The sequence below is a fragment of the Yarrowia lipolytica genome, chromosome 1A, assembly GCF_001761485.1.
Source record: "Yarrowia lipolytica chromosome 1A, complete sequence".
NCBI classification, from domain to species: domain Eukaryota; kingdom Fungi; phylum Ascomycota; class Dipodascomycetes; order Dipodascales; genus Yarrowia; species Yarrowia lipolytica.
The window spans coordinates 1,601,933-1,627,781 of record NC_090770.1 but is presented as its reverse complement, the minus strand read 5'-3'; the positions used below and the strand labels follow the sequence as shown (position 1 = coordinate 1,627,781).

The 25,849-nt window shown below is 50.5% G+C and overlaps 12 protein-coding genes and 3 non-coding genes across 15 annotated transcripts; 13 read left to right on the top strand and 2 right to left on the bottom strand.

Annotated features, from left to right (window-relative positions):
• Positions 1–343: 343 nt before the first annotated feature.
• On the top strand, positions 344–431 carry YALI1_A16274r. The gene has a single exon. It is a non-coding gene; the product is annotated as a tRNA-Asp (tRNA).
• Positions 432–1,408: 977 nt separating this feature from the next.
• Positions 1,409–1,927, top strand: YALI1_A16264g (uncharacterized protein; the record flags this gene model as incomplete). Its single annotated transcript, XM_068281818.1, has 1 exon — positions 1,409–1,927. The coding sequence occupies one exon, from the start codon at positions 1,409–1,411 to the stop codon at positions 1,925–1,927; it is 519 nt and encodes a 172-aa protein (XP_068137919.1).
• A 2,587-nt stretch (positions 1,928–4,514) lies between these two features.
• On the top strand, positions 4,515–4,844 carry YALI1_A16230g (uncharacterized protein; the record flags this gene model as incomplete). The annotated part of the gene is made up of 2 exons (XM_068281817.1): positions 4,515–4,668; positions 4,711–4,844. The coding sequence occupies 2 exons, from the start codon at positions 4,515–4,517 to the stop codon at positions 4,842–4,844; spliced, it is 288 nt and encodes a 95-aa protein (XP_068137918.1).
• Positions 4,845–6,278: 1,434 nt separating this feature from the next.
• YALI1_A16215g (uncharacterized protein) lies at positions 6,279–8,744 on the top strand (the record flags this gene model as incomplete). Its single annotated transcript, XM_500125.3, has 1 exon — positions 6,279–8,744. One exon carries the CDS (start codon positions 6,279–6,281, stop codon positions 8,742–8,744), a length of 2,466 nt encoding a protein of 821 aa, XP_500125.2.
• A 1,165-nt stretch (positions 8,745–9,909) lies between these two features.
• YALI1_A16178g (uncharacterized protein) lies at positions 9,910–12,999 on the top strand (the record flags this gene model as incomplete). Its single annotated transcript, XM_068281816.1, has 1 exon — positions 9,910–12,999. One exon carries the CDS (start codon positions 9,910–9,912, stop codon positions 12,997–12,999), a length of 3,090 nt encoding a protein of 1,029 aa, XP_068137917.1.
• Positions 13,000–13,100: 101 nt separating this feature from the next.
• On the top strand, positions 13,101–13,396 carry YALI1_A16145g (uncharacterized protein; the record flags this gene model as incomplete). The annotated part of the gene is made up of 2 exons (XM_068281815.1): positions 13,101–13,201; positions 13,246–13,396. The coding sequence occupies 2 exons, from the start codon at positions 13,101–13,103 to the stop codon at positions 13,394–13,396; spliced, it is 252 nt and encodes an 83-aa protein (XP_068137916.1).
• Positions 13,397–13,774: 378 nt separating this feature from the next.
• On the bottom strand, positions 13,775–14,114 carry YALI1_A16136g (uncharacterized protein; the record flags this gene model as incomplete). Its single annotated transcript, XM_068281814.1, has 2 exons — positions 13,775–14,000; positions 14,047–14,114. 2 exons carry the CDS (start codon positions 14,112–14,114, stop codon positions 13,775–13,777), a joined length of 294 nt encoding a protein of 97 aa, XP_068137915.1.
• Positions 14,115–15,629: 1,515 nt separating this feature from the next.
• On the top strand, positions 15,630–16,724 carry YALI1_A16121g (uncharacterized protein; the record flags this gene model as incomplete). Its single annotated transcript, XM_500120.3, has 1 exon — positions 15,630–16,724. One exon carries the CDS (start codon positions 15,630–15,632, stop codon positions 16,722–16,724), a length of 1,095 nt encoding a protein of 364 aa, XP_500120.3.
• A 1,562-nt stretch (positions 16,725–18,286) lies between these two features.
• Positions 18,287–19,213, top strand: YALI1_A16095g (uncharacterized protein; the record flags this gene model as incomplete). The annotated part of the gene is made up of 1 exon (XM_500117.3): positions 18,287–19,213. The coding sequence occupies one exon, from the start codon at positions 18,287–18,289 to the stop codon at positions 19,211–19,213; it is 927 nt and encodes a 308-aa protein (XP_500117.3).
• Positions 19,214–20,293: 1,080 nt separating this feature from the next.
• On the top strand, positions 20,294–20,704 carry YALI1_A16075g (uncharacterized protein; the record flags this gene model as incomplete). The annotated part of the gene is made up of 1 exon (XM_068281813.1): positions 20,294–20,704. One exon carries the CDS (start codon positions 20,294–20,296, stop codon positions 20,702–20,704), a length of 411 nt encoding a protein of 136 aa, XP_068137914.1.
• Positions 20,705–20,982: 278 nt separating this feature from the next.
• Positions 20,983–21,101, top strand: YALI1_A16068r. Its single transcript, XR_011031461.1, has one exon. It is a non-coding gene; the product is annotated as a 5S ribosomal RNA (ribosomal RNA).
• Positions 21,102–22,666: 1,565 nt separating this feature from the next.
• On the bottom strand, positions 22,667–22,751 carry YALI1_A16050r. Its single transcript has one exon. It is a non-coding gene; the product is annotated as a tRNA-Lys (tRNA).
• Positions 22,752–24,597: 1,846 nt separating this feature from the next.
• YALI1_A16031g (uncharacterized protein) lies at positions 24,598–24,876 on the top strand (the record flags this gene model as incomplete). The annotated part of the gene is made up of 2 exons (XM_068281812.1): positions 24,598–24,634; positions 24,686–24,876. 2 exons carry the CDS (start codon positions 24,598–24,600, stop codon positions 24,874–24,876), a joined length of 228 nt encoding a protein of 75 aa, XP_068137913.1.
• A 40-nt stretch (positions 24,877–24,916) lies between these two features.
• YALI1_A16028g (uncharacterized protein) lies at positions 24,917–25,492 on the top strand (the record flags this gene model as incomplete). The annotated part of the gene is made up of 1 exon (XM_500115.3): positions 24,917–25,492. The coding sequence occupies one exon, from the start codon at positions 24,917–24,919 to the stop codon at positions 25,490–25,492; it is 576 nt and encodes a 191-aa protein (XP_500115.3).
• Positions 25,493–25,575: 83 nt separating this feature from the next.
• YALI1_A16020g (uncharacterized protein) lies at positions 25,576–25,847 on the top strand (the record flags this gene model as incomplete). The annotated part of the gene is made up of 2 exons (XM_068281811.1): positions 25,576–25,664; positions 25,736–25,847. 2 exons carry the CDS (start codon positions 25,576–25,578, stop codon positions 25,845–25,847), a joined length of 201 nt encoding a protein of 66 aa, XP_068137912.1.
• Between the last annotated feature and the right edge of the window lie 2 nt (positions 25,848–25,849).

Sequence of the window (25,849 nt, the reverse complement as noted above, 5' to 3'; positions counted from 1 at the left end):
CAGACTGCGGCTAACAGTACAGACTTGCAACACCTACCTGCTGGTCAAGTCGTTGATAGTTGGTATTGTAGACGCAATAGCACCTCATTCAAGTACTTGTACTGTAAAAAACTGTTCAAGTGCAAGTATTCTCCTGCTATAGTATACCAGACATCGTGCCTAAACTCCACTGAATATACAAAACGATACAGAGGTGCTGGAAAAAATACAATTATACCATCGTACTCTCCAGAAAGACACTGTTCCATCCATATCAGTGTCAGCCCATAATTATTAAATTTGGCCCGAAATCAAAGACAGCTCCACTCTCTTTTACACCCTGTGCATCTCGGAACCCACCGCTTCCGCAATAGTTTAGTGGCTAGAATTTCCGCCTGTCAGGACATTGTTTCAGCACGCGGGGGACCGGAGTTCAATTCTCCGTTGCGGAGTATCTTTTTGCTCAGCAGTCTTTATGTTTCTCCTCAGGGGTATCTTTTGTTTCTCGTCAGGAGCCATTTCTCTTGCTTAGTCAGTACGAGTACAGTACGAGGATGTACAGTACAGTACAGTAGTGGACATGGTGTATTTTTGATTTTTGTCAGTAAAACCATGGTTGAACTTGGCAGGTTTGTGGCCGCCACTTGTGAACTGAGCGCTGGACGTTTACCGTCATGGAGTTGGACGAGGTCACTGAAAGAAGCGTACGGGGAAGGGTCTGCCATGGGCATACAGCTCCAGATAGAATCTGGTTTGGGGGCGTCCTAATTCTGACGGCAACAACCACGGCGGTTACCAGAAGGAGCAGTGGTGGTGCGGTGGTGTCAGACCGAGGACTGGTCTCTCGCCTAGAATTAGTCCCGGCTGAAGTAGCCGCGAGTTATCAGTGATGACAGGAATCGTGGGTTCCCGGGGATTCTCGTGTTCCTGAGCCAAAGGGTAGATGGGTTCACGCTGGCGGCAAAAGGCCTCGTAGACAGAAAGCTAGCTCGGGTTCGTACGCCTGGTTGGTCACTTTGAGGGCTCTGGCGACGGCTCGTGAGGAGATAACAGGCTTAGTGTACTGAACGTCGCGGGCCAGAATCTCCAGGGCACCACGGAGGTCGCCAGCACCAGCGTCTTTACTCGGGATACGCCAGCTAGTGAAAAAGTGGTCCGCGTCGTCTGTGGTGGGGGATTGACATTCTCCCACGGCACGTGCGGCAGCAACAAGGTGGCAAGTCATCCCACGAGGTAGGGACTATGGCATTTAGGCGGAACCCAACAGCTTCAGGCAATAGCTGGGCCAGGAAGTAAGTGGCATGGCGAGGCTGGGCTGGAACAATCCAGCTGCCCATGTAGCCGCAGGCCACGTAGCGGAAACGACCGAACAGGACCCGAAGGGGACACGTGGCAAAGATGCATTTGCCAGAGCGGGAATCCATTTGATATGGGTCACCAGTGGGTGCTTGAGCGTTTTATCGAGAGCTGCCACATGAAACCTGGGGATTTTATCATCATCAGGCGTGATGTGAGCCGTAGGAGTTGGTGTAGAATGTTGCGGCGAATGCGGCAGCAGCAGTTTCTGGAAGGTGGCAGTGGCTGCGGATTGGAGCCCGCGAAGAGGTGGTCATACACTTCGGTGTCTTTGAGGGGTAGCAGTGTCTTTGAGGGGTTGCAGAGCTTCAAAGATGCGACTCAGTTGGGCTACCTGCTCGGTAGGGTTGACAAGGAGGTTAACTCATGTGATATTCTCAACAGCGGCATTGTTTTCGTCGGCAGTGGATGGTCCGGCTCACCTTTATTGGCAGCAGGCGCAGTCGTTCTGCCGGTGTTGGAGCTCCAGTCCAAGTTGTCAAAGCATTCGGTGAGGAACTTGAGGAGTTGGCGGTTGTCCTTGATCAGAGGTCTGGCAGGCTTTCGGGGGGTTTGTGGGTCTACAACGCTTCCCGGCGGAGACAGGCTATGACGCTTCTTGTTGAAAGCCTTTAGCGGACATTTTTGAGACCTTTGAAAGGAGTCCGTGATCGTTGTGGGGGCTTTCTCCACAGCGTCGTCCTCGACCTGAAACGTAGCGGATTTGACATTGCCAATCAACAATTGCAAACAGTCCTTCAGTAAGAAACAGTCGGCCGAAGAAATAGTTTTCCTCTTTATCTCGCTGTAGGACGGAGCACTCAAATTCTGCCCAGGTTCGCGGGGCCAAGGTACAGAAAGCGGTCTTCAATTCCAGGGGCATAAGCTCCAGGAAGTAAGAAACAGCGTAGCAGGGCGCATTACAAGCGTCCGGGATACCAAGGCACGAGGAGGCGAGGCGTCGGAAGCGGCCGAAAAGCACTCAAACCGGATATCGGCATACAAACCTTGGTGAGGCTCGTTGTACTTGATAAGCAGCGGGTTTCAGAGAAGTTGCTGCATTTTGTAATGAACCGTGGCAGGAGTTGTTTCCAGTCGGAGAGAGCAAGGCGGAAGTTGTGGATGTACGCAATGTATCGAGGGTCACTGGCGCCAAAACGCTTCTTCCGCAAACTTGCCTTGGTCCTCAAAGGTGTCGAGTGGGTGGGTCTCGTTCTCCAGCAGGAGAAGTTTGAGCTTCTCAATGAGGGCATCGTCGGCGTGATCCCTGACAGGGTTCGCCCGCGCAGACGCAATACTAGTCCACTGCGACATGGGGATGGACTTAGAAAACTCGGATATCTCCATGTCTAAGAACACTATTGGTTGATCACTGCACTGTAAATTCTGTGGATACATACATGACGTAGGGTAGTAAAGGGAGGGTAACACATGTCATAACCTTCAGATGCACCATTCCCAGTTTTTTTTGGTGTATGTCGTATCTCGCATTATCGACGCACTAGGTGCATTATCGGAAGCGTATTAGTTTCTGGCAGATGGGTGAAATGGGTGAAATGGCACAAAAACAGTAAAAAACAGCGCTGATAAGGGGATTCAGTACCGACCAGTCTCGAAATATTGCAAATACATACTCCTCCCGTCACCACTCGAGTCAAGAGGGTCCTTACAAGGTATGCTGTACACACTTCCTTCAGTTGTCGGGTCATCTGAACTCGATCTGGTTGTCAAGTACGTACCATGGGGCTCCCTCAACTGACTAACTACTTGTACTGTAGTGGGTGAGGACTCATTATTGTCTCCCACTCAATATTGTGCGTTTTTCACCTGTGCATGGTTCTCTGGCAGACTCGAGGAGCTTGCTACTACAAGTAGGGCGGCCAGGACGGCACAGGAGCAAGGCGCAGGACAGTCACTATTCTGAAAACGGGTTCAATATGAAAGCCGAAGCTGGAGATAGATTGCAGCGGGATTTTCTTTGACAGGTTTTACCAGACTGACGATGTAGGTAGGATCAAGTGCGTCGATAAGGGAGTGTTCCAACTAGACAATGGACGTGGGTGAGGACTTGGGGGTGATGAGGAGGAGGGTGAGGAGGAGGATGAGAAATATATGGGAAGAAGGAGAAGATAACGAGAAGGATATAGTTATACTATTAACAGTTAACACATGTCTGCTAGGCACATAGTCCATTCCCGTGGAGATATTCCTTAGGGAGTTGTTTACACTCTGGGTGGAGAGGAATAGAAGACATCTCAGACCAGGGGATTTCACCTACTCTAGTTGGTTTACCTCAGGAACACGGTCTCTCCGTTCATCATTTAGTGATAATGATAACAAAAGTGAAGGTACTGTATGTAATAATAGAGAGAGAAGTTGGATAGGTGACACAATCGTACAAGTACCGGTCGTATTTACTCTGTTTTATGTTGAATGGAAAGCCTTGATTAATCACTTAGTCTCCATTCCGAGGGACTCAGCTGAACCTCAAGACGTGCTCAGTCGAATCCTCCGGACTCTCCTGATGAGTCTCTCTGGGGGAGCGAAGTGCTGGTTTATCGTAACGCCTCCTAGAAAGTGATGTTCAAGTCGTTAATGCATTTGTTATCATACAAAAGTTCTTAATATTCAACAATTAAAACATCAACTGGGCTTGGAAGTGCGAGGAAGAGTGCGAGTACAGTTTATATAATTGTACTCATAGTTATGCCGTTATCTGGGTAGGAAAACTTTCTGGAGGAGATTATCCTGTCATTGTCGCAACGGCTCAGACAAAACCCACGAAAATCCAATGCTCGGAGTTGACTGGAGTCGAAAGCTCCATCTTTGAGCCACCATATCGATGCTCGGAGTTAGACGGAGATATGCTCCCCTTTGAGAGCCAAAAACCACTGCAACTACAAGAACAGTACGAGTACTGGTACAAGCACTCGTAGAGTAGTAGAAGAACTAGTAGAGTAGTACAAGCATTCGCCCACCGACCCTCACGATACCATTATGACGTCTGAAGTCCTCGATCCGCTGTCAGCTTCACCCCCGCAACTGTGGATTGCCCCTGAAACCTCCTAAAGACTCGTCGAAATTGGAAATGTCTTACGAAATGTTGGTTGCCCTCAATCAACGGTCACGTTTGCCCTGTTCCAGTTCTAGAGTTTCTCGTTGCGCGGCGCTGATGACCTTCTGCAAAGCACTCTGGTACCATGTCTCAGGCACCACCATCGTCTGTTTTAGTCCTACTGTACTCTTCTACTGTACATACTATCACACGGTTGATCTCTGGTAACGCCTGGCGGCCTCTCGTAAATCGCTCATGGTGCTCGATACAGTGCGACCTTGAGTCAAAGGAGCTAAAGGGTGGGCTTGAAAGCCTGTCGACAAGGCTACTCGAGTAGGGAGATCTCAGCGGCGAGTCAGCCGATCGGCTTTTTGGTCGATTTGCCCTTCTTTTCTTTTTCCATTTACCGGAAAAGGCAACCAGTTTTCCTTTTTCTGCGTCACCGTTCAACGTTGCTGATCAGTGCCCACCGTAGACACCGTCTGGACGAGAAAACGCAGACGATAACTGTTTTCCGGATTTATGATAGCTGCTAGTGGAAAAGCACAAATTTGCCGTCTTCAAACCGTCTTGGGCCCTCAACACGTGCTGCAGCTCCCCCAATACACCATTGCTATCATAGCAAGGACCGGTAGTGATAGACAGACGCAGAGAAGCAATAACATACAAGACAGTGGGCGACTTGAGAGCCCGAGATGCGGCTCACGCAGCTGAGCGGTGGTTGTTTTAGTTTGGGTCTTTGGACGTTAACGACGTGGTTATACTGGAGATACGACCATGGCGAGCTAAGCGATCTCATACGACGCCGCAGAACGACATGTTGAGTCGCAAGGAGCCCGCAAGGAGCCCGCAAGGAGCTCCCAAGGAGCCCGCAAGGAGCCCGAAAGGAGTCCGAAAAGCTACCCTGAAGTTCACCGGGGGTCTACGAGGTCTATACGGTGTCTCAGAGCTGCAATCTCCGACAGGTTGCTTTGGCGTATGGGAAAGCAGCCCTTTTCCATTCACATGCAATTGCTGTTACATCTATAGTGATTAGTTGCTGCTTGCACTTGGGCCGGGCAGGGCCGAACTGCGCCAAAGTGGCTTGAATGTGGGACACACAACCCGACGGTCACGGGCCACCAATTGGTCCCCGGGCTTAAGCGTTTTATGTCCAATTATTTCCCTCGAGCAAACTCAACCGCCAACTTTGGAGACCGTTATTTCCGGTCTGGCTAGTGTGTGTCAGCCGACCGGTGGGGGGAAAAGAGGGTGCGGGGCGGTAGCATGAGCCGCTTCGCTGGCGAGCGAGTTAATTGGGCCCTGGGCGGCAATCCATGGGGCGTTTTATGGCTCACACATCCCGCTCCAAATGTTCCATTCAACCTCATCGATGCCTCGCAGACAGATAAACTCGCGATACATTTACAGTGCACGATTACACTTTCGGGGTCGGAAGCAGCGAAGCGGATGGGCAGTAAAATGGCTCATTTAGCAATTGGGGGAGAAGAAGGCGAGCAATTGGCGTCCGCGGGCGTTACTTCTTTTCTCAGGCTGTTCCACCAACCGTTTCTGTCCCAATTACCACCTTCAGTCCCGTGACACCCCGTCCGCCTTTTTTTTTTTTTTTTTTTTTTTTTTTGCCCCGGTTAATCATTCTACTTTCACACCACAGTGTCTCAATTACAGCACAAAGTAGACTTTTATCACTGACCTCCACTTCGCTCATTAACCTTCGCCCTTGTGCTGTTTTTGGGTAACGCGACTTTTTGGTACCCCAGCGCCATATCAAACGCACGCTTCCCAGTTTCCCTTACGACACTCCAGGCCCGAAGTCTCCAGTTCTGAGGCCGTTTCTCCGCATTCCCGAACGGCCCTCGCTCTCTTGACTGCACACAAAAACCCGCGTGCACCCACAAACCTCTAGAAAATGGCTACAGGCGCTACTTCAACCCACCAACCCGAAGGCCGCCACAAACCCCAACACCAGCCACCAACCTACAACAACGCCGAGGACGCGAGAAGCCGCAAGACTTCGTCCTTCTTCTCGTCCGTGTACACCGCGGGCCAGCAAGCAGCCCAACCAATATACATGAAACGCGGGCCCAAAAGGCAGGACAAACCACCGGCCGACACGACTCTCCCACCACTATTTTCGAACAACGCCAAACGTAAACAAAATCTTCTTCCTTCACTCCCCAGCAGTCGCCCCCGGTCTGCACTCCAACACAAACAACACCGCCCATCTCCGCCGGCCGCCCCCGCAGCAGCCGCCCTCCCATCGAAAACCCTCGGCCAAGGCGACCTCTCTCTCGCTCAACTCGGACTCTCCCGCTCCCGCGCAAACACCGGCTCGTCGTCCAAACACAAGTCGCCGCTTGCCCAGGGCTCCCACACGTCGGTCAAGTCCACCAAGTCGCCGTCCACACCCAACGGCCGATCCCGCGCAGCCACCGAAACCAGCGAACACCGTCGCTCGCTCTCGCCCCCACTAGCAATTCCCGGCCGTATCATCGACAAGGTCAAGACCGAACTCGCCGACATTGAAGACGACCACCTACCCGTCGTCAAACGCCTGAGATCCCAAAGACTGTCTCGAGGCGGATCATCCCGAAAACGAGCAGACTCCGCTAAAGAGCTCGAGCCCACCCCCACCACTGCAACCGTAGCAAACACCGCAGCCACCCCCGAGGACATCACCCCGGTCACCTCCGCAGCAGCCTCCATCACCGGCTTCGCATACGCATCCAAGAAGCGAAACGAGGAGTTCCACGCACACTTCAAGTCCGTTCCCGAAGACGACTTTCTGCTAGACGACTTTAGCTGCGCATATTCCCGAGAGATCCTGGTCCAGGGTCGTATGTTTGTGTCTGAACGACATATTTGCTTCTTCGCTAACATTCTCGGCTGGCAGACCCACCACGTCATTGCCTTTGACGAAATCGTCTCTCTCGACAAGAAAACCACCGCCGGTCTTTTCCCCAACGGAATCGTTGTACAGACCCTACACTCCACCTACATTTACGCCTCCTTCATTTCGCGAGACGCAACATTTGCCTTTATGAACACAATCTGGAAACAAAACTCTCAGGGCGTCGCTGGCAGCGACGAGTCTGACGGAGACTCTGACGACGGAGAACTCGACTCTGGAATCTCCGACAACGAAGCCGAAAACCGCCGGCCACCGGGGCTGGCCGTCGTGGCTTCCGCGGAAGCGGGTGCCGACGCCAGCAAGTGGAGCGTCCCCAACCTGGGCCCCGAGACCCACGCGCCTACCTCGCCTGGCTACGATCCCGAGGCCAAGGGCGAGAAGCTCCTGTGCAAGGAGATTGTTAAAGCGCCCTTGGGTGTCGTTGCCAATCTCCTGTTTGGTAAGGAGAACGTGCTTGGTGCCTTCCTCAAGGACAACCAAAAGTGCTGGGACGTTACGCCCATCAAGTCGTGCGTTGAGTCCAAGAAACGAGAGTACAGCTACGTCAAGCCGCTCAACAACTCCTTGGGTCCCAAGCAGACCAAGTGTCAGTGTGTCGACAATGTCGAGGCATGGGACGACACAGGGGCCATCAATGTGGTCACCACTACTTCCAACCACGACGTTCCCTCTGGTAACGCTTTCACCACCAAGACCCGAATCATCATGACCTGGGCCGCCAACAACCAGACTCAGGTGATGATGTCGTGCTGGTTCGACTGGACCGGCAAGTCGTGGATCAAGAGTGCCATTGAGAAGGGTGGAAACGACGGTCAAATGGCATTTGCCGCTGATCTGATTCCCTATCTTAACGAGCGGGCCAAGGGCTCTGGCAAGTCGGCCAAGCCTGTTACTGCGACTGCGGTGGCCGTTCCCACCAAGAAGGGCCATGCCAAGCACAAGAGCCATCACCACAAGGTGGAAGCCGCGCACGAAGAGGCGTCGTCTTCTTCCGCCCCCCCTCCTCAGACCGGTGGAGCTCTCCACCAGTTTGCCGAGACCTGGAGCCAGATCCCCATTCTGGGTTCCCTGCCCCTCCCTATTGTGGGGGCTGTTTTGGGAGGCATTTGGGTGTTATGGTTCATCATTGGCCTGTTCCGAGGCCACCACACCACCACGCACAAGTTTGATTTTGCTGGCCTGTCGGACGCTAAGAAGCTGGAGATTTTCGTCATGGAGGAGGAGTACGAGCTGTGGCACTGGATCGACGAGCGGGTTGGCAAGAGTCAACGAACGCCCGGCCGGTTCTTTGTGCCGTTTGAGGGAGCCAATCCCAAGATGGTTGACTTCTCCAAGTCCAAGACCGCCGCTGCCGGCGGAGGCGACAATGCCGAGGACATGACGCAGGCCGATCTCGAGGAGGCCATTCGTGACTCCGAAGCCAATCTCCAGCAGCTGCGTGATATCAAGGCAAGCATGTTGTAGAATAGCCATCCGAACAATGAATATTAGTATGACGGTATTGTAGGTGGCGAGTAGTAGCGTAGGTATGTATATGAATGGTCTAAATGTAGATCTAGAGTTAGAGACCACGAGTACGATAGTGGAAGACGCCTCATCGGTGCTTGTGGCACTATTTTGGTCTCATCTGTGGCATTAGTTGGTGCTACAGGTTTCAGGGCCGATCTACAAGTAGGCAGTCAGCAACAAATCTTGAGTATGGTAAAGCCGGGTAATTGGGAGAAGGGGTGACAGAAAAAGAAAATTGAAAATGGGTTAGGGCAGGGAGAATTGTAATCAGGGCAAAGAGAAGAGAGTTATTAGTAATACATTCACGTGATTCTAATAGGGGAATCACAAAAAACACCATGAGAAGTGGGCTAGGGCACATTGTTTGTACTTTATGGATTTCAGGGTCAGGACAAAATGTTTTTTTGTCATTTTTGGAGTTTTAGTCATGGATATTAGTAATCAACGTTGTGACGCGTCGCGTCGTTGGACGTGCTTTTAATTAGTCTAATTAGGATAATTTCAACGTAAGGGCGACTCACGCGATGGAAATTGCACTCGACGACAAAGTCCAACTTCTGGTTGGCTACAAGTATGAGAGTCTGCTGAGGACTTATCATAAGGTGCACAATCGCCCGCCCCGAGAGACGCAAAAAATGGTGGAAGGGACAGTTGGCAGATGACTACACTTACGCCCAAGATCAAGTGCGCGAGGTTTCTGCAACAAGCTGGAATCGTCCTTGTCCAGATGGAAACCTGTTCTGTTCAGATGTCTCAGGGGAGTCTCTGCGACCGATCTGATTTCTGCAATGTTTTGGAGGCTCTGTCTGTGTTCCAGAATGACTAGATCCACCTGTTGCTCACCATGATGCCCCTTTTCTACCCCGAACATGACCTGGTGTCTTTTCTCGGAATTGCTGCAGGTATGTTACCAGCTCATCTGACGGAGCTTGTGAGTTTTCTTACGACTAGGACAGAGATTGGAGATGGGGACCAACTCTGGCGCTACGCGAGATTCGCCTTGGGCTGGTTTCTGTGGAAGGAGTCTCTCTCTGACAATAAGGCGGACAGCGGGATTGAGCGATTCGTTGAGCAGATGGGCAAGGAAGACGGTGATTCAGATGTACACTAGACACGTGAGATGATCTATGACAAGTACCTAAGAGAGATTCCCATGGGTCATTTGGGGATGAGTGACACCGACATCGACGCCGCGGTGCAAAATCTCAAGGTCCATTATCCTCCGGTTTCTAATGTGTGGCCAGATGACCTGCTTCCCCCTGAAAGATGGTTTGATTTTCTGGAGGATGCGTATCTGTTTGCAAGAATCCATGCCTACACGAGGCATTACGCGCTTGTTAGAAGTGGAGGCAAGCCTGGCTCGTTTACCTATTTTATTTGTGATGAGACCAGTGGCGGTGAAACACACAAGGAACAGCAGTACAGGTTGTGGAGGCACCAAAGGGCTGAGAAAGCCGCGAAGGAGTCTGTTGAGAAAACTGCGAGGGAGTCTGTTGAGGTTGAGGACGATTTCGGAGACGGTTGCTTCCTCGTCGATGGAAGAGCGACTCGACGGGCGTTTACTGGCAGAAAGGAGTGCTCGTTTCGTTTCAAGTGTACGCTGGACGAGTCGTCTGGTCTCTGGAAGTTGAGCCACTGCTGGGGCAAGAATGGCGGAGGCTGCAGACACGCACACCTGCCTAGTTGTCATCCTGGAGCTCATTCTTCCGTCCAAAACGTGTCACAAGTCTTTGACACGTTTCGCGAGGAGATGGAGGAAAAGCTGAACGGTAAGCCTGGCCACGAACGGCTGGATCCGATTCAGTTCATGACAGCATCGGAAGAGCGAGAATATATGCGTGCCACCAACCCGCTGGCCGTGAATGCGACGAACTACACCTACTACCAGAGAAGAAAGAAGAGGAGGCTTGAACAACGTGAAAACCTGCCCCCTCACGAAGCGGTCTTATCGCTGCTAGGGCGCGCCAAGTACATGCGAGTTCGAACCAACTACTTTCAGCCGCCACCCAAAGAACAAGAAACGTTGGCCGACGAGCCACAAGAGTCGGAGGAGCAGAGCAAGTTCGACTTTGAGAAGGACGATGTGGTTATCGAGCGCGAGGGCGTTGCGGTCCAGGCTGATGCTGACGTGTTTGACCCGATCACTACAGAGAAGGCCGACGACAGCTACGCCAATCCTCTTGGGGGCGACATGAATGCCTTGTTCTTTGCAAACACTGATGGTTATCGCTTTTGGAGGGCGTATTCCGAAGTTGTGATGGTAGATGCAACCTACATCACCGGTTTTAACCGGAACAAGTACTGTTTAGTGAACATTAGCGGAGTTTGTGCACTAAACAAGAGTTTCCCGTTCGCATGCTGCTTTGTTGCAGAAGAAACCCAAGTCTCCTACAAATGGGTTTTTACCCAACTGAGGGATATGTTCGACAACTATCGCATTCCGTACCCCAAGGTCGTCGTGACCGACGGCGGCAAACAGGTCATCTCCGCTTCTGAGAGTGTGGTCCTCAATGTGCCCGTCGGAATTAGCAGCTGGCATTGTAACGAGAAGATCAGAGAGCACGCCAACAGGTACTTCAAGGGCAAGAGGAAGGTCGACAAGGTCATGAAGGCTTGGAATGACATTATCTCTGCTGAGACTGAGGAGGGCATGGAAACTTGCAAGGCTTACTTTTGCAACAACTTTTCTGTGGACCTTACCAAGGTGAACAGGAAGACCAAGAAGAAGACGACGATCAACTTCATTGAGTACGTGGATGCTCAGTGGTTTCCCGACGCCACGTTCCGGAGGCTGGCTCGCTTCTACACTGACCAAAACTCCCACTTTTACCACAACATGGCGTCTCGGGTGGAGAGCATGCACCACCAGTACAAGCTGGTCTTGGGGTCCAAGAAGAAAGACCTCTTCGAGACTACCAAGTTGATTCTCGAGAAAATCAAGCTGATCTACGAGTTCAACAACCTGGAGATGGCCAAGGCACTGAGGGAGGTGTCGTTGCACCAGAGATGCGTTTCGGCGGGTGTTTTTAATGATGTGTTCTACAAGATATCGCCATTCGCGTTGCAGCGTATTCTTGAGATACGCGCGATGCAAGAAGACGGGGACTACCTCGACTGCAAGTGCTCCAATGTCAGGTCGGTCGGTATTCCGTGCCGCCACACTATCCGGCAGGTGAAGGAACTACGACCATCAGGTGGACTTTGTTTTCGCGATTTCTCGCCTCACTGGAGAAACATGTTTACTGATGTGTTTGGCATGGATTGCAAGATGATGGGTGAGTCGGCGGAGGAGGTGGAAGCTTTTCATGAGGGCATGACGACTGGGGAAGTTGGCAGTTCTGGACTCCATTTATACGCACAAGAGTGGCAGAGACTGCTGGAGGCGTCAAAAGCGCATGGTGTTGCTGTTCTCGACGCGCCATACGAAGAGCCGGTCCACGGCAATCTTGCGAAACTCCAGTCCGAGAAGCACCTCAACCGGAAGCCGTACTTGGCAGCCAGGAAGAAGGGCGCGAGGAGCCAGAGAGCGGGTGAGTCGGCGAAGGCGATGGATCTGGAGCCCACCCGCAATGTGCCAGACAGCTTCAGCGGCTACGCATCTTTCGAGCGTGCTACCAAGTATATGGCCGAGTTGCAAAAATATAAGGAGGACGCCGCGGTAATGGAGACCATGGTGAAACAGCAGATGTGGCAGGTGGACAAGCTGATGGCAGCTGTTGGTAACGATATGGGCTGTTTCGACTATGAGCCTTTCTCTACCAACATGACAGGCCTGACGAAGCCCCCTGTTCCTCCTCCGAAGTCCCCTGTCCTTCCTCCGAAGTCATGGGTACGCGTCGAGCCAGATGAGTTTCGTCATTGGGCACAATCCTTCAGCACGTTCATCCCTGAACTGGACGAGCCCGACACTCCTCAGATGCTCACTGACATGTCCAACACGATTCAGCGACCGGCTATTTACCAACCGGGCCCCATTCCGTACCAGCCCATGCCTATGATGGAGCCAATGCTGCCTATGGCCCCTATGGTGTCTATGGCCCCTATGATGCCTATGGCGCCCACGTTGCCTGTAGGACCCACGTTTCCTATGGCTCCTATGATGCCAATGGAACCGGTGTTGCCTATGACACCATCATTACCTGCGCCCACGTTACCTGCATCCACGTTGCCTATCCCTGGGTTACTGAGGTCGGACACGGAACAGCTATGATCCTCTTCTGTTGGGGACAAAGGAGAAGAGGAGGATGGGCAGATGGTGTTTAAATACGTAGCGCTCGTACTCTACTTGCAGCTCGACAACAAGTATCACTGATGTACGTGTTTCTTGACTTGTGGAGGTGTGTTAATGGATTCATGGAGATTCTGATGGTAGGAGGACATTTCAGCTACGAGAGAACGTACAATACGATTTTGTACTTGTACTGACTTGTCTTCTCGTCCTGTCAACTCGGTCCAGCAACTCGGTCCAGTCAACTCGAGGTTGGCCAAAGGGACCTGCGTCGACGCCGGGTAACAGTCGGATCTATTTCTGGCTGTTTCAGCGTGTCTTTGTGCGAAACACTAGTTATTATTTGGCGGGTGGAAAAGGCGGCTATTTATATTTTTAGCACCACGACATATTAATCGTGTGATAATAAAAAGTATTAATACAGTACATACTGTCGTGAGAAAGGGCAAGGGGAGGGGAGGTACAGTGTGAGGACATACTGTACGTACAATACCAAGTCCATACACAATTGCAGGCACTAGTTGCCTTTTACTCCTTCTCCTCTCCCCTACTCTCCCTCCTCCTACTCCTCCCACTCCTCCTACTCCTCCCACTCCTCCTCCTCACCTACTCACCCTAATCGCCCTACCACTCTACCACCTACCACACCTCCAACCCAACCTCTGCTCCCCTGCAGAGATCTACATAGTGGACGGATCGGGAAGCGTGGTACATTTCTGGAATCTCGACACTGGATTAAGTTGCTAAGAGCAGGTTCTTAGCTAAATAGTGCAGGCGAATGTCCATGGAGTGTCGGAATACAGTACGAGTACGAAGATTGTCGGAATACGGTACAAGTTCCAAGATAGTCGCAATACAGTACCAGTACGAAGACAGTCCAAATACAAGACGCAAAATCAAAATACAGCGAGACAATGCCTCGACCTACTCCCACCAACGCCAACTGGTCGCATCTTGGAAGTGTAGTTGAAACAATGGACGCGCTGTGTGTCTCAAGATACGACTATACACATGCAGTACATAGTCGACATCCTCGACAAGGGTGTCTCGTACTCGTATGTAGCGAAGGTGTGGTCCGATAGATCCGGCACCGACATGGCGTTTTCAATGAATGGAATACGTCAAACACCGTCTGAGCAAGTGTCAATGGTTGCCTTACTCGTACTCACCCAACTCATCGTGTCGTCGTGTCGTCGTGTCGTCGTCTCACCCAACTCGCTGTCCGGCAATGTGCCCTACCCAATCTAACCTCCGCGTGCATCCCAAGAATGTGCATGGAAAAGTCCAACCATGTCGAAAACGGTCGTGTTGACAAGCCGCGTAACCACCGCTCCAGGAGCTGTCTCCTCCGTTTATTCCGGTGGATAGTCTACATGACCACCTCAATTGCCAATGCCAATGTCTCATGCCGCCAAAGTGCAGTTGGCAAGTACAAGTGCTGTACTTGTAGTGCGTCGCGTCAAACGGCCTTAGACTTCAACATAGGGAGAGGTTGGGAATGCACTTTTTTTTTTCTCGCCATTTCCCGTTTGGGTTCAGGGGCTCATTTGGAGAATGAGATGAGCTGCAGCGACAGGTGAGGTCGAATGGGGAGTGGGAGGGAGTAAAAGGGCGGGAGGGACAAGGTTGACGAGGTTGGCCAAGTTTGGCATCGTTAGGCAAGGTTGGGGCGTTTGGTCCTCTTCGTCTCGTCTGTTTGGGCTCGGCAATCTTCTCTCCAGCGTGTCCCTATCAGCCATGCTATAAATATCCCACAGCCACAATCTCCATTGTTCGCTGCTCATCCACCTCGCTGATGCAACCGCCGTTTGGGTGGATACTACCACTGGTCCGAGCTTGTTGCACATAGCCCTCGGTAGCCCTACGCTCCAACCTCAAGGTGCGAAGAAGAGGTGCGAAATGCGCTGTCGCGATGGCCAACTTTATGTGAGCAAGCGAGCGGGTGCCCACAGCGAAGCGGGAGGTGGAGCAGCGGGGCCAGACGACGAGCCAAGAGATTGGTGATGACTAACGCTTGTTTGGCGCTTGCTGACGGGACTGTGGCTTTGCGCGACGGTGACACGTTGACGTGGCCAAGACAATGATGGTGTTCTGATGAGGGCAGATTATCAGCGACAACTCTGAAAATAAAAATATCCAAAGTTAAAGTGGACCAAGACGAGTCGGATCGAGTCAGCAGTGCGAGCACCGCAGTAAAGCGCATCTTGTTGACCCGTCCCCAGCCCGGCTATTTATGTCTTTTGCCCACGACATGGCGGTTGTCGTCGGCCTCCAGTAGCTACAAATACTCGTACCGTGCCACCGCTCGCACATTCAAGTGAAACGCAAAATAGGAAGGTTTTAAGGTTCACCACGCACCTTGTTGAAAGCCCAGCATTCCCCTGCGACCCTCTTCATCCTGACATTCGACTACGCGATAGAGCGCTCTCCAACTATCTGTGTTCCCGACCTCTTCACGCCTCGCCCCTCACGCTCATTGACTCATCGGGACGACCACCACCAAACATTCGTTACACAGACAGAGACAGTTCCCCCCCCCGAATCCAACACACGCACCACAACTACAAGAGTAGACGACACTCACTTACCCACGCTCCACGACCAAATCTCACATGCGCATCTCGACTCTGTGGCTCATATCGGCGGCCACCGTGGCTCTCGCCGACGGCATTTCGCTGGGCTGCTACGACACGACGGCCACAGACATGGTGAGCGCGTCGCAAGACAACTTCATGTCGTCCAAAGCATGCAACGACGAGTGCCGCAGCCAGGGCAAGGCCGTGTTCATGATCAACGAGAAATCGTGCTGGTGTGGCGGCTCCATCCCGGCGCCGGGCGCAAAGGCATCGCCAGAAATGTGCAACAACCCCTGTCCCGGCTACCCCGCGGAAAACTGTGGAGGCAAGTCCGGCAACACGCTCTTCTTCAACTTTTACCAGGCCACTAACCAGGACGGCTCGCCCGTGGTCAACTCGTACTCCACCCAAAAGGCCCAGAGTACCGCCACCACCCCATCTTCGGCCTCGTCCAGCGCGGCCGCCACCTCATCATCATCATCATCATCCTCCACCGAGCAGCCCTCGTCCAGCTCCTCCGACGACACCTCATCCAACACGCCATCGTCCACATCGTCGACCCAGCCGCCATCCACGACAACCACGTCGACGTCCTCGTCCGACTCGTCGAGCTCCACCGACTCCACCACCGGCAGCACGTCGTCAGACTCCACCTCCCACACCACGGGCTCGCCCACCACCACGTCACCCACGCGGACATCGGGCACCAGCATGACGTCAGCGTCTTCGGACGCGCAGAGCTCGGCCTCAGCCACCGCAGGTGCGCTCACGGAGGAGGAGAAGGACAAAAAATCCGGTGGCATTTCCGGTGGCGCCATTGCCGGTATTGTCATTGGCGTGGTGGCGGGCATTGCGCTGGTCGGACTAGCATTCTTCATTCTGCGACGCCGACGCCAGTCGTACGAGTACCAGACACAGGCCTCGGACCGGTACGGCTTCACCGACGACCCGTTCACCACCGCAGCTGAAGACAAGATGAACTTCAGCCACAACGGCACCTCTGCGTTTGTGCCCGTGGACCAGCGGCTCAACCCTGCGCTCATCAACCAGCGGCGAATGAGCGAGGGCTCCATTGCCGACGAGCAGGACTACTCGCGCAAGATTCTGCGGGTGGCCAACCCCGATGCTTAGACTGGCTTCCTATGCTCGTTCAGGCAAAAGACATACTAATATTTATGCAAATGCTAGCTAAAGCGCGACCACCGAGGCCTTCTCTGCCGCCTCGACGTTGAGTCCATCTGATGCGATTTGTGACTTGGCTGGCCCTCCACAGAGACAGAACACAGGCTCAATTGATGTAGTGAATGAAGTTTGGATAGAAGCGGGAACGTAGTATTGGCTGGGCTAATGAAGATGGCTCATTTGGGGAGGCTGAAGTTAACGGATCCATGAGTAATGAACTTTCGAGTCGTACATTATCCTTGTACGTACATCGACTCGGGTACATGCTACAGTAGCTATAGTGTATGGGAGTATGTATTGAACGAGTACTTGTAGATCTGTCAAGGAGACATATTCCTGTTCAATTGCTTGTTCAGTTGATTGTTCAAGTCACTTTTCAGTTGACTGTTCAATTGATTGTTCAGTTGACTGTCCAATTGACTGCCCAAATCACCAAAGATTCGCCGTCGATGGAAACAGAAAATACCTCAGATCTGTTGCCTGAGTATTCATCGCCGACTAATAATTCGTGTCAATTCAAGGGCGCTAATTGAGAGACATTAAGACATTGAGACATGGAGACATGGAGACATTGAGAGATTATTTCTAACGTGGGTACGTACAAGTGGACTAGACTTCAACAGAACAGTACATACCGGTAAGAATACAAGATCTGATTGTTCGTCCAGCGGGTTCAAGATATACAATATTCAATCCGTGGCCTTTAGGTGACAGATAGGTTACGTATCGCACAAGTACAGGTATGGATTCTGTAGCTAGACTTGTAACCACACAATATTGGACTTACCTCGGTCTCCAAAACCTGCTGCTACTGTACCAGAACAGGTACGAGTAAGTACAAGTAAGCACGAGTAAACACGAGTAAGCACGAGTAAACACGAATAAGTATTAGTAAGCACGAATTAAGTATTAGTTAAGCACGAATAAGTATTAGTAAGCACGAATAACTATTAGTAAGCACGAATAAGTATTAATAATCACGCGTAAGTATTCTCACTCCCATATCAACTCCCATCAACCTCAGCCTCCGTGGAAATCACCCCTGTCTACTCTCATGGTCAAGTATCATACCCCGCAATAAAACAGACGCATACAAACACATGTATCAAAGTGTGCATACCTGCGTTAGGAGAAAATGTACATTGAAGTGGGGTGGTACAAGTAGTGCGAGTATAGTACAGTACATTGAGTGAGGGATTTTGTCACGTGACGAGGCAGCGACGAGGCGGGTCTATATAGTCGTTCTCTACGCTGGTCTTCTTTTGGTCTCGTCTCTCTTGTCACTGCGCCTACACTACTGTAATATCTCACGCTGCCTTTTTCTTCTTCCTTTTTTTACCCACAATTTACACTCACCGAGATAAGCTCCATTGCTGTGTCGTAATTAGCTTAAAGTGGTGTGCTGTTTTATGTACGATTACGATACCAGCGCTTGCACCATCAGCAACAACGGTTGACGAGAAACCAGACAGTATCATACACAGCAGCAGTAGGCCGATATCGACACAAGAATGAACCGAGCCCAAAGCAGTGCGTCGCTCAAGGGCAAAGACACGCCAGAAAAGCCGCGGCGGTCGGTGTCCATTCTGCACCTGCCCGACCGCGAAAACGAACATCTGCACAGACACACGTCGGTGGAAACACTGCCGGACCTGCTGCGAACGGGCATTCGAACCGGCCAGAAAATGTCGCGCGAGTACTCGGAGGGCGTGGAGGGCGGTCTGTGGCGGGTGGCCAGTGGAGACGACATGGGTCTGAGTCTGGATCTGTCGGCGGCCCAGCTGCCTGCGGCGGTGCGATCTCGAAGCCGAGGCTCGCGGCCCGGCAGTCATGGCGACTCTCGATCCGGCAGCCGAACCAACTCGCGGGCGCCCAACTCGCGGATCCACTCGCGGTCGCGCCTGGCGCTCAATCTCGACCATAACGTGCTCGACCACTACCCCAACCAGCACAATGTCTTTCTCCGAACCCCCGGCGTGGACGAGGCCGGTGCCCAGGGCGTCAAGGGTAACGAGAACTCTACCTTCTTCATCGACGGCACCGACAATTACGACAGTGAAGACGAGGAGTACGACTACGTCTTCAACCCCAACAACGACGATGAGATTCTGCTGAGAACCCACATTGACCGGTACGACGAAGACGACGACTCCGCCAACTTCTCCACCGGCTTGTACCGCACATTTGCCAAGATTATGGACAAGATTGCCGGCATTGACGACAAGAGCTACGATCTGCACGAGGCGGTCATGTCGCGAAGTGACCACACAAAGATCAAGGTGGCGCCAAAACGCAAGAGCAGCACCAGCACCATCTCGGCCACAAAGCCACAGACCATTTCGTCGCGCCAGGCCCGGTTTCTGGTGCGGGACGAGGCCCAGAAGCAAAAGGGAGACGTGGTCATGGTGCTGGGTGCCATTGAACACGTATTTGGTTAACCAGAGAAGAGTCAAACGTGGGACGCCGTAGACATGTGCATGGAGTGCAGACAGAATGATTCTGCCTACTAATCATACAAATACATTCATTAGGATGGTGATTTAGAGGGTGAGGACGGTGGCGGGGTCTATGTTGATCAAGACGTAGGGAGGTGTATCTATTTGGCCTGTTGTACTAGAAGTATGAGACATGTGTTTTTCTTCTACAGAACCAGTACAGTATATACTGTAGTTTCCTAAGCTGCTCTTTGCTGCCCTCATCATCTTCAGTATCTACTTGACCTTCTTGTCAGTTTACTTAAAAACTTACTTGAACTTTGGGCGGATCAAACCACTGACAACGGTCCCTTAGATGCCACCGTTGTTATGAAACGTCGATACAATTGTACTATTCCATCTAGGACTCGCAGTCATTTCCTCTCCATTTGAACCAGTATCGTAGCGGCACATTCACACGAACACTTCCCATGTTTGACATCTCCAACTTTATGGTGCCACTACTATGTACTTGTACATCAACCACACTACAAGGTCCAACCAGGGCTTATGCGAATACGGTGGGCATGACAGCGACAATTGGCTTGTTAACGACACTTGTATTGTTCCTTTGTTCCAATGAAAAACTACTACTCTGTCAGAGTGGGCCACAACCCCGATATCTATGAACACCTGGATGTGACTCAGTACCAGATCACGGAGTATCCAAACGCCCAATGGAAGGGGTTCAATGTCTACCAGCATGCCGAGGCATATCTGGGAGGCTCACAAATGAATATCGAGCCTCGAGTCAAATTTGAATCAGACCTGTCCTCCAAGCATCACCACGCTTCCTCACGGCGCGGAATCCACTAGGTGATCAAAGACAAGATTTTCGACGACCTAGTGGTGGCGGGAATCTATGCTACGGGATCCCTCATCCAGGAGTGTCTCTCAATGCAGCAGGCCATCAACCAGGTGGGACTCAACGGATACGCAACTACATTAAGGGGTTCGTACAGGATCCCAGCTACGTGAACGACCGGGGAGACCGCATCTGTCTGGTTTACACTGACGGTGCGTGCCCTCGAAACGGCCAATTTGATGCTGCAGCTGGAATTGGTGTGTTTTTTTGGAAACAACAACCCTTTGAATGTCTCCGCTCGTCTCCGAGGAGATCTTCAAACCAACCAGAGAGCCGAGCGGGCTGCTGTTCAGAGAGCCTTGGAAATACTCAGCACCCAGACAGATAATCGCATGTATCAGATCTGCACGGATTCTGAGTATGTCATCAACTGTCTGTCCAAGTGGGTCACAACATGGCAAAAAAACGGATGGATAAATGCCAGGGGCTTGCCCGTGTGCAATAGAGACTTGATCCGGGACATTACCAATCTTAACGCCTCTTGCACTAATGTTATTGGATTGAAGAAGGTGCGAGCTCACAGTGGTGATAACGCCAATAATCAGGCGGACAGACTTGCAGGAGAAGGAGTGTTCTGGGAAGAGTATTGATCTCGGTGGAAGGTCTGATGGACAATTGCCTGTGGAATCGAATTTCTTGGAAAGATTGAATGCTTCTTGAGAGGGAGTGTACAAACTGAACGTGAGTTTTCTTATCTTTCTGTTGCCTTTCTTTGATTCTTGTGAACTGCACTTCCCATATTAGTCAATTCAGCTGGTCATACGAACCAACCCCCCAGACTTTTGATTTTTTTGGCCATAATCTTCATATTTTTTCTCTTCACGTGACTTCTTTGGCCTGTCGAAAGCTCTCAGACACTGTTTCCGACAGTTGCGGCCATATCCTGGTGAAAATACGGCTTCCCGTCCGATCAGCCATAGTCAAGCACCAGAGAGCCCAGTTAGTATTGTAGTGGGAGACCATACGAGAATCCTGGGTGCTGCAATTCTTCTTTTTCCCTCGCGAATGGCTTTTCTTTTGCCTGCCACGTCTCCAACCTATGTGTGACAACGAATCAACAGTCCTACTTTGATCTTTTGCAGTGCAACACTGTGATTCAACCATGTTTAGTCAATCTTCAGATCTGACAGTCGCTTTCAGTGGAACTCTCGCATACTTGCTGGACAAGTTGGACACCAGCAGTCGACCTTCACTTTTCCTGACCTCGGTTTCATTCGAAGGTGGTGTATTCCGGTATGTACTTGTACCAATCTCCTACAGCTCGACTGCAAGTGATAGCTTGGGTGGGACTCATCGGTTCATTCGTTGTATTGTTCTCAGCGGTTCAGCTCAAGTCATATGCTCTTTCCTTTGTAAATTACCAGCCTACTTTCTTTCTTTCGAATGAGATTGTTGCATCTCCGACTGACAGCTTGTATCTTGCTCGTATACGGGGACTCCAATGCTCTTATCAGAGACAGACTCGGCTCTCGTCGGTCGTTGGCTGAAAAACTGTTCAGATCCTCGATGGCTTGGAACACTTTGCAGTTGCTGGCTCGTTAGACATGTCATGGTACTGTGTGTCGCTGACCAAGTATCGCTCTCGAGCTGGAATGCGCCCACTGTTCACAGTGCCACTGGATGCGTTCAAGTTGCTCGTTTGCTGGTAGTTCTGGTCTACAGTTCCCGGCGGTTCTCAGACAAGGTCGCTGAATCACAGCAACCAACCTGCTGCTAAGTACAATACTGTCCATTGCTGCTCGTACTGGCTCTCTGTTACCCAGAATAGTAATTTCACCCGTGTGAGCTACCAATGTCGAAGGGTGCTCTACACTCACCTAGGTGTTACTCCTGTGGTACCACCTGAGAAGAGTACAATTCTTGCAAATAGTTTCGTGTGGAACTCAGTCATTGCGTCATTTTAAGAGGTGTACGGCTCCATTTGGCAACTACTTGTCCTGGACGAGTGTTGGCTGAGTCTCATTCGATAGCACAGCATCTTTCAGGTGATCGAATCCTTAGCGTAAAGCTCAGATTGATTACTGTACTGTAGCTTTCGGTGAGGGAGAAAGTAGGGTTCAGCGGAGGTATATATCATGCTGAGAAATGGAAATTTCGAATGGGTAATAATGGTGGTATCTTCCACAGAGGTATCCTCCTTGAAGGTGTCGTCATTGAAGGTATGGTGGTGTCAATCGCTGCTACAAGAACTAGACGCCCAAGATGGACGGTCGAAAACAACAGTCATATGTTAGCAAGAATGGAACGAAACTCGAAAAATTAGATAAGTACGACAATACCAACGCTCCTCTGTCACGTGATAGTATCATAAAGGGGACTGGTTTACATAACAACGAAGTATTCGTATTCGTATTCGTATTCATGGTAAACGGAACTCTAAAATTCACACAACGGAATTATCCGCCGATAGCAGACTCCTTGTTAACCAGTTATGATAATCCCATGGATCCGCCAGATACTACAAGCACAGTACTGTATCCGTTAGTGCGGTATCACAAAAGCATTATTGGATATTCTTTAAAAACGAGCACATGTAAAAAGAGAAAAAGTAAAGCCCGACGTGGGGGCTTGAACCCACAGCCCTTGAGATGACCTTGGAATAAGAGTCTCACGCTCTACCGATTGAGCTAGCCAGGCGATATTTGATTTCCTGCTAATAGTTTCCACTGCCTTATAAATTGTGATTACGTAATACATTTTCTGAAGAAAATGTATCTACGAGTTGGAAACGTGTTCATATGTGGACCACATGCCATATATAACTATTTTGAGGAAACCATTCTTTACTGTTGATTATAGGCGAGCTTTACATTCGGTAACTGTCAACACCACCTACATACTGGTACAGTATGTTCACACTCCTTCGATAAACTGACAATAATTGCAGAAGACATAATTATGATAATCATGTTTCATGTTACAATACTGTGGCCAGAGCTTCTACAAATTTCTTTTTGAATAGTGCCATAAATGTATTTTTCTAGTCGGAGCTGTTTTTACGGAGGGTATGGAGGTGGTATGGAGGTGTAGCTGGAGCAAGCAAGTAGGGGTGACTGGGAAGACGTCTCGGTTGATTCTGACCATTGATGCTGATGTCACCTTCGGATCTGGACGGTATATATCATATCGTAGTTGGGTTTTGGTACTTGGAGAAGGTCGTAAAGAAAAAACTGTGTGGCTGTGACTTGTACAAGTATGTGCTGTACTGTACCATACTGTAATCTGTCTCCATGTTCCCCTATTTTTCTTCACATCATTGTGGCATTTACATTATTACCACATCTCTAGCGATAGATCTGCTGACTTGACTACAGACACAGTAATATTGGATATTTCTGATTCCGTTTGGGTGTTCGCTGATTATTATGTTTTGGCTATTCTCTCAAGAATGAGGGTAATGGACTTTTTTGTTGATGAATTCGGATGTCTCGGTCTGTCTTGGTCTGTATTGGTATGTATTGATGTCTGTATTATTATCTATATCGCGTCGCAAACAGTTGTATTTCGAGACAGCTGCCGTGTTTCCACCAAGATTTTTTCACCTAAATCATATAAAATTTAAGCAGCATAGATTATGCATGATAACAGGAACTTTCGGTAGATGAGATGAGCTTGAGGCTTAATGAAGAGGTCATACTTAGGTTGATCTGCTGGATTGCAAGTGATGCTTGTAATATGATTCTGTTATTGAGCGTAATATCAATCATCGTACAATGAGATGAGCGTTATTGTTAGAACTCGTGTATACTGACGGTGGCATTGAATGAGACTCCAAACAGGACAGATCATTCGGTCCAGTACATTCACGACCTTGCGCAAGTCTAGCATTGTATGCAATCTCTTTTGAAGAACTCCCTTTTATTCCAACTCGGTCGGGTTTACTCAAAAACAACATATATTCCATCCTCAAATCCGATGTGGGCGACATAGGACATGGCTACGCATTGGAGTTGTCTCGTCCAAAGTCTGCGGCTTGAGTTCTGTTGTCCTGTCCGAACATTCTTTCTGCAAACTGTCTACAATAGACAATCTTGTTGGAGGATCGGTGCCATTTCCCCATTTCGTGTCAAGTCCTCCCGCCGCCATTTCCCGAGTTCGGTCGCTCCAAGGCTGTGAGCTTCTGCACATGTAATTAATTATGGCCATAGACAGCGTCAATGGATGTGGCTAAACCCCCGATGAAGAAGTACAGCATGTATTGTACTCTGAAATAACTTCCTGCCCATCCGACTGTAGCGCGCTAACATTGTCGAAGACGAAGGTTGCTTCCTCAGTAACGATGTCATACACGGAGACCCCCACTCTCGGGTGTCACAATCTGACCAAGGGGAAACACACTCAGAAATAGGTGCTGGGTTGCCGAGGACCTATAAAGCTCTTCTCAAGAGTTATAGTACAGTATCCAAGGTTAGGCGCGCTGTTGAAAGAGTGCACCTGTCGCTAGGTTGATATCGTATACTGTAGCTTTCAGAGGATAGACTCTATGCAGTATATTGCAAGTATGTACTGTATGTACTGTAGTATATACTAGTACAGTATATACTATAGGGGAGTTCTCTAGATATATATAGAAGAGGAGCTTAGAGGCTGTGGCTACAAGTACCGGGTAACACCCAATTGGGTAAAAATATCCATGAGTGAGAAGTCAGGACATAGGGAACATCGTCGTGTAGAAACTTGTGGAAACTTGTGGAAACTTGTTGCCCAAGGTGGCGACTATGATGAGGGAAACACCCACAGATGTCTCGTAAGTGGATGTTAAATTAACATAAGTCTGCACACTCCCCTCGTGCAAAGGTCATATGGTATGGTCCGTATTATGCAGCGTAGATTCGAGAAAATTACTGCTAGAGACCATTGCAATGTGCTCAATTGATTTGGCGGGCTCAATTGTTCGTTTTTACGACCCACCTATTGGCTATATCTCGTCAAATGTCTCTGGAGACTACAGCGGATCTAGTAGCCACAGATCTTACTCGTCCCCCTCGTCCTCCTCCTCCAACCGCGTGAGCAAGAGCAGCAGCTCCCGCAGCTCCTACAGCTCCAGCAGTCGACTGACTGTGTACACTGACGGAGCCTGCAGCAACAACCAGTCGTCCAACGCCAGGGCTAGCGTCGGGGTGTACTTCAGCGCCGGAAAATCCGATGACGTCAGCCGACCTGTTGCCGGAAGCCAACAATCAACTAACGGGCTGAACTGGAGGCCGTCCACGACAGTTTCCAAGGTGCACAGCCGAAACGACAGCAAGAACTACGATATCAAGACGGGCTCGCAGTACACCGTCAACTCTCTCAACAATTGGGGAGACAAATGGCAGAGCAACGGCTCGGTAACGTCCAATAACGAGCCTGTCAAAACTCAGAGACATCATCATTGAGCCCACTCTCAACAAGTTGAACAGGCTGGGAGACCGAGTCGACATCATCAAGGTCAAGGGTCACTCTGGAAACCCCGGAAACGATGCTGCCGACAGGTTGGCCGTCGCGGGAGCTAAGAAATAGCACTACCGAGACCAAAAGCACCTTCTGGCAAGGTTGTTTTGGTCAGGGGTATCTTATTTGAAGCCATAAATGTACCTGTAGGCAAGGACGGTAACCATACATATTCTCATGAAACATAGAGTAATTGCACCTACTCATAATTGTAACAGCTTCACGTCGACTCACACTTCCCTTGTGACAGTCCATTGTGCTGGTAATTACTGTGAGCCATCCCTTCAACAATGCATATGAAT